This window comes from Anastrepha obliqua, chromosome 6 (genome assembly GCF_027943255.1).
Source record: "Anastrepha obliqua isolate idAnaObli1 chromosome 6, idAnaObli1_1.0, whole genome shotgun sequence".
Taxonomy (NCBI): Eukaryota; Metazoa; Arthropoda; class Insecta; order Diptera; family Tephritidae; genus Anastrepha; species Anastrepha obliqua.
The window spans coordinates 79,281,167-79,287,804 of NC_072897.1; the positions used below are offsets into that span (position 1 = coordinate 79,281,167).

The 6,638-nt window shown below is 42.3% G+C and overlaps 1 protein-coding gene across 1 annotated transcript; it reads right to left on the reverse strand.

Annotated features, from left to right (window-relative positions):
- Positions 1-1,050: 1,050 nt before the first annotated feature.
- On the reverse strand, positions 1,051-5,091 carry LOC129250803 (uncharacterized protein K02A2.6-like). The gene has a single exon (XM_054890390.1). The coding sequence runs from the start codon at positions 5,089-5,091 to the stop codon at positions 1,051-1,053; it is 4,041 nt and encodes a 1,346-aa protein (XP_054746365.1).
- Between the last annotated feature and the right edge of the window lie 1,547 nt (positions 5,092-6,638).

Consider the following 6,638-nt stretch of genomic DNA (forward strand, 5'->3'; position numbering starts at 1 on the left):
CTGTATTTCTTCCTGGGTCATGGCTTCAGTTTTTCTTTTCCTCCACTGTTTCACTCTTCTTTTTTCGTTGTTTTCTGGACCTTTTTTTCGTTTCTCGTCCCTCCATTTTTTATAACGTGACACGCTATGGTTGTTATTATTTTCACTAATTTTCTCCATTTTTAGTTAAAAAAAAACTTATATGCCGTGTTCGTACGGGACAAAATTTAATGACTGAATATTGAACTTATTTGCGATGCAAACTGAAATCAATGCTTTATAAGTAAAAAGAGCACCAGTAGTTTGCTTTAAATGTAAAGTAATCGAAACAAATAAGTTACTCGGATGACCACAAAAATAACTGTAAATTGTTAAGTGCGTTCGTATGGGACATCACCGAACCATTTTTTTAAAAGAGCATATCTGCGTTGTTCATAAATAAACTTTTTTATTAATATTACGTTTCAAAATGTAAAAGTTTGTTCTTTTAACACCAATTATCAGTTTCACGCTACATGTCACACATAATGAGAACTAAGCCCTTAAACTTGACCAAATTTCGATAGAAGAAAATAAAATTTTTATGAGTTGTTTTTGTTGTAAAAAAAGATATTTCAAACTGAGGTCAAGTAAAAGGTCGATGTTTATAATGAAGATTGATATATTTTAAATACATTAACACTAATATAATCATCCGGAAATGCAATTTGTTCGGCGGTCGAAATTTACCATTTTCCATGGAATGCTCCTATATCCTATTTCAGTTACCACAAACCGATTGTATCCACTGCTGCTGTTGCAACATCAATACAAAATGTACAGGCTATTGAAGCACCGACTAATCTACAAATTTCAGAAATCAATGAATAATATTATTGTCCACTATTATTGTATATAATTTTATAAGAAATCAGTTCTGTTATGTATTGAATTTATTGGCTTTATTAAGTGAAACTATATTACTGTTATATATATATGTATGTAACGTGTGTGTAAATGTCGGGATCCGAGGGACAACTTGTTCGGTGGATGTCTCTATTGCTTCTGTGCTTTTCTCATACATGACACCCCTTAACACCCAGAGGCGGAGTAGAATTGTGGGGCCTGTCGGTCGCGCTTCGATCTGCGCGGTTCTTCCGGTGTTGGCGATGACGAGGCGACAGGCTGTAGATTCGTTGATGGCCCTGGCGATTGAGTCTCCACGACGTGACCAGAAGTACTTGAATCAACTTCATCAGATGATTGGATTGTGCTGGCTTCGACGTCTTCGGTTGAAAGTATTTCGCAGTCGGAATCTTCTGATGCCACCCGACTACGAAGCTGGTCCTGATGTCGTTTGATGACCCTAGAGTCGTTCAACCGAACCTCATAAGATATAGGCCCAGTCTGATTTTCCACCAGGCCCTCGATCCATGTCGGGCCCGTCGAATGATTACGAACCCATACTGGACTGCCTGAAATAAAAGGTTTAGTACTGACAGGGTCGGTGACCTTACCGTAAACTATTTCGTGAGGTTGAATTTTGTCGAAATAAGTTTTCAGCTCACGATTGAACAGTAGCTCTGCAGGCGAGCGGTTCGTTGTTGATTGCGGGGTGGTGTGTTGGTTGAACAAATATCTAGCCAGGCTGAGATCGATGTTTATGCCAGGCTCTGCTTTCTTCAAATAATTTTTGCTACTTTGAACCATTCGCTCCGCCTGCCCGTTTGTAGAAGGATGAAACGGCGCAGAACGGATATGTCGAATTAGATTGTTCTTCATAAAGTTCTTAAGCTCCTCAGATGTGAAAGCTGTTCCGTTGTCCGACACGAGCTCATCAGGTAGCCCATGCGTGGCGAATATTTGGCATAACACCTTAATAGCGGCCGCTGACGAAGTTGAATTAACGACGGTCACTTCAAGCCACTTAGAGTAGGAGTCGATGAGTATGAAGAATAATTTGCCTCGAAAAGGACCTGCGAAATCCACATGCAGGCGGGACCATGGACGTTTTGCAGATTCCCAGTGGTGCGTTGTTGCTTGGGGTTGATCGTTGCGATTTTGCTGACATGAACTGCATCTCTTCACAACGAGTTCGATTTCCGCATCGATGTTCGGCCACCAAACATAACTTCGAGCAACGGCCTTCATTTTGACGATGCCAGGATGTGGTGCATGAAGAGTTTTCAAAATAGACCCTCGAAGAGTAGACGGAATTACAGCGCGGTTTCCCCAAACTAAACATCCTCTATTTGCACTGAGTTCAGTTCGACGGCAAAAGTATTGGTACAGCTTATCGGAGCGGTTGATTTTGCTGGGCCACCCCCTTAACACCCAGTTGAAAACTTTGGAGAGCTCCCGATCCTTAGAAGTTTGAGAGGCAATCAGCTGCGCGCTGACAACTGGTTTTGCGAATATTTCTATCATGAGAATGTCTTCGGTCGTCGTAGACTCTGCTTCAGACAGCATTGGACAACGGCTCAAAAAGTCTGCATTGCCCATTCTAAGACCAGCGCGGTGTACCAAATTGAAGTTGTACGCGCTGAGAAAAATTGATCGACGAAGCATTGTGTTCGAAATTACGTTGGGGACCGGTTTTGATGTGGTGAAAATTCCCAAGAGTGGACGGTGATCGGTGACAAGCGTAAAAAATCTGCCATATAAGTAGTTGTGGAATTTTTTCACTCCAGAGACGAGGGCGACTGCTTCCCTATCTATCTGTGCGTAATTTCGTTCTGCCTTCGACAGCGTCCTTGAGTAGAATGCAATGGGTTTCTCCGACCCGTCTGCTAACCTGTGGCTGAGAACTGCTCCGAGTCCGTACGGCGATGCGTCACAAGTGAGCACTAACGGCAAGTTCTCATTGTAATGGATAAGCACATTCTCTGATGCGATCAGCCTTTTAAGCGTATCGAAAGCTGTTTCGTGTTGCTCTTTCCAAGACCATCGAGCACTTTTGTCGAGCAAGCGGTGAAGCGGCTCAGCGATTGTTGCTTTGTTGGGTAAAAAGGCGTGATAAAAGTTGAGTAAGCCCAGAAACGCTTGGAGTTGCTTCTTGTCCTTTGGCGATGGTGCTTCATGAATGGCCTTGATCTTGTCATGTGAGGGTCGTATACCGAGATTGTCCAGTTTAAACCCCAAAAATTCGATAGATGGCACACTGAATTGGCACTTGTCCTTGCGCAAACGTAGTCCGGCCTTGTCGAAACGTACAAATATTTGTTCCAGTCTATTTGCGAGCCCATCTTCCGATTTACCCATGACCACGAAGTCATCAAAGTACGGCAAGACGCCAGGAATGTTTTGCAAAACGTTTTCGATGCAGCTTTGGAATATACCGAGTGCTGATGAGATGCCAAACTGCAGCCTGGTTACCTTGAATGCGCCTTTATGCGTTGACACGGTTTGCAGGAGTGACGAACGCTCATCAACCACGAGCTGTTGGTATGCCTGTGCCAAATCAATTTTTGCGTAAATCGATCCACCTTCAATCGAAGCCAAAAGCGTGCTAACGGCTGGAATTTGATGACAGTGTGGCTTAATTGCCTTATTCAGCGTCGATTTGTAGTCACCGCATATACGGATGGAACCATCCTTTTTTACCACGGGCACTATTGGCGTTGCCCAATCGGAGTATTCCACAGGCTCCAAAATACCTTGACAAAATAAGCGATCGAGTTCTTCTTCCACGGGCCCCTTAATGGCGAAGGGTATACGGCGTGGAGGCAGTCTCACGGGCGGCACCGCCGAATCGATTTGTAAAGACACTGGTGGTCCTGTGTAGCGACCAAGATCTGTTGAGAATAAATGATCGTATTTCTTCAGAATGGCTTTGATGCTGAGACCACTGTTGACGGCAAAAACTCCTTCTATACGTATGCCCAGTGCATCGAACCAGTTACAACCAACAAGATTAGAGCCACCACTGTTTGCGATGATTAGCGGCAAGTTGTCAATTTTACGGTGGTTGTAATAAATTGACACATCGATGATCCCCTTGACTGGGATGTGGTTGCGTTGGTAATTGCTAAGATCCAAATCACACTTGGAAAGATTTGGCCTTCTGTTGGACCAGACGCTATTGAACGTAGATTCCGTCATGATGGTCACAGGCGACCCAGAATCCACTTCAAAAATACATGTGCTGCCATTAATCGTAACTGAGATCGACTTCTTCTGATTGACCAAGGGCGTGATCTGATTGACATTCTCTCGACGAGATGATTTTTTCCGCATTGAACCTGAACGAGCATTTGTTGAGTTGGATGAAGACGCTCTGTGTGAATTGACATTTGACGCGCTGCGGCAGGCTCGCTGCAGATGCCCCTTGACTCCGCATGCGTTGCAAAGTGATTCACGATATGGACACTGCTTACGAGGGTGTGATCCACCACAACCATTGCATGACAGCTGCTGGTTTCTGTTGACGGCGTTTTTTGTTCGTGTACGAAAACGATTGTCGTTGACAACATTAACTGGTTCGCTGGGGTGCCTCATAGCCATAGCACTGATGGCTGCCGCCTCATTCGAAAGTGCACGTTCGATAACCTTTTGCACTGTTAGATCCTTTTCTGCCAGTAAGCTTTTCTGCAGTCCTTCGTCCTTCATGCCACACACAAAACGGTCGCGAAGCATGCGGTCGAGCGCCGTACCGAAGTTGCAGTCCACTGCCAATGTGCGCAATGCTGCGATGTAATTACTGACAGACTCGTCCGGATATTGATCACGTTTGTGAAAATGATAATAGGCCGCAATTTCGGATGGACGTGGTGAAAAATGGTTGGTTAGAATCGTTTTTATATCGGGAAGATTCAGATTACTAACCTGCTTTGGTGACGCCAATGATGCCAAGAGGTCGTAGAGTGGCGCTCCGGCCAATGTGAGGAATGCTGCCTTTTGACGACCTTCCTCTTGTATATCATTGGCCAGAAGGAACAAATCGAAACGCGCCATATACGTTGACCATTTATTTGGATGATTTAAATCAAATGGTTCCAAGTTCCCAACTCCAGCCATGTTGACTCGTTTGACTTCTTGCAAAATAACTCGTTCCGTCTTCACAGTGAATGTGCTGCTATCAGTTGAGGAATGCGAATCACCGCTACTTTTTATTTGCTTGCCGTTACGATCCATGTGCTCTCAACGAGAGCTGACTTGCGACTTTTTGTTGTCTGATCCAATTTTTATGACCTCAAAATATTCTTTGCGAATAAGGCGACTTAACACAAGGTTGTGTGAATGTCAGTGCATTTTTGTATTTGCAAACGGTTCCTGCACATTCAATGTCCTTGTTGTTGTGCGCCGGTAGGTTTTGTCGTTATGCTTTGTTTCACTTTTCGAGTGGCCTACGCGCAATACGTACATATATATAGTATATGTGTATGTTGTTTTTATTATTATGTATTATTGTACATATCCCATCCTCGTCGCCAGTGTTATGTATTGAATTTATTGGCTTTATTAAGTGAAACTATATTACTGTTATATATATATGTATGTAACGTGTGTGTAAATGTCGGGATCCGAGGGACAACTTGTTCGGTGGATGTCTCTATTGCTTCTGTGCTTTTCTCATACATGACAAGTTCAATCCTGATTAAAATATTTAAATTTATTCCAGAAATTAAAGAGTTTCACTTCAAATGCGCACATAGTGCGGGTGGCCTTTTTTTCTATGGCTAGGGCTTGCTATAAATCTGATTTTTTACTATGGCCCCTGGGGACACTAAATTTGGAAACAATAGGTTTGCCCTGTTATCTCCGTAACTTAAAGCCAAACGCAAAAAACTTGAAAATTCTGCATTGAATATATTTCCTGAACTTCCAATCACCAAAACGGATGACCCCCGGTTCTTGGTTATCAGAGCCCTGGATGAAAAGAAGCCGCTGACAACTTTATCCTCTTTTGCTGTCTAAAAAGGCATACAAGCAATAAGCAAAGAAGTCAACAGTATTACTGAGCTTCGCGACATTTTTCTGCTGTTACTTGTTAAAAATAAGAAAATCGCTGACAAATTCCACGTGCAACCTCCCCCCGCCCTCTCGAATGCACTAGAGTTATGTGCGCTAACTGCCGATCAGATAATCCTTCTTCCTCAAATATATGTCCTAAATTTTAACAAACCAAAGAAATACTTACATTTAAAACCATAAATAAATTCAGTATGCGTGACGCGATCAAAAAATATAATGATCAAATTCCTCCTACTCCGAACCCAAGTTCTTTTGCTAGTATACGAAAAGCTTGAAATAATAATATTAAAGAAACTACAAGTATATCTCAAAATAAAATAGTTACGCCAAATAAACTGTATCCTCTTACTATTCAATCTCCCCCTGACTCTCCTTTCGCCCCTCCCCTTTCTCTTTTATTGGTTTATTCCCCTCCAATCCTCCTTCAGGTATGGGTATATCTTCCCTTTCTCCACTTTTGTCAGAACCTGAAATACCTATCCTCCCTCCTTAATTTTAAGACCTATATTCATTTACTCATCTTTTCTTTTATAGTCTCAATATGCTATCTATTCTGCAATGGAATATGAATGGCTACTTTAGTATGATAATTTTATTGACTTGGAAATTTTAATCAAAAAACTATCCTCTTTATACCAATCCAATATTGCTTCTCTAGCCATTGAACTACAAACTTCTAACAAAATTACAATAGTGTGCGGTTATTC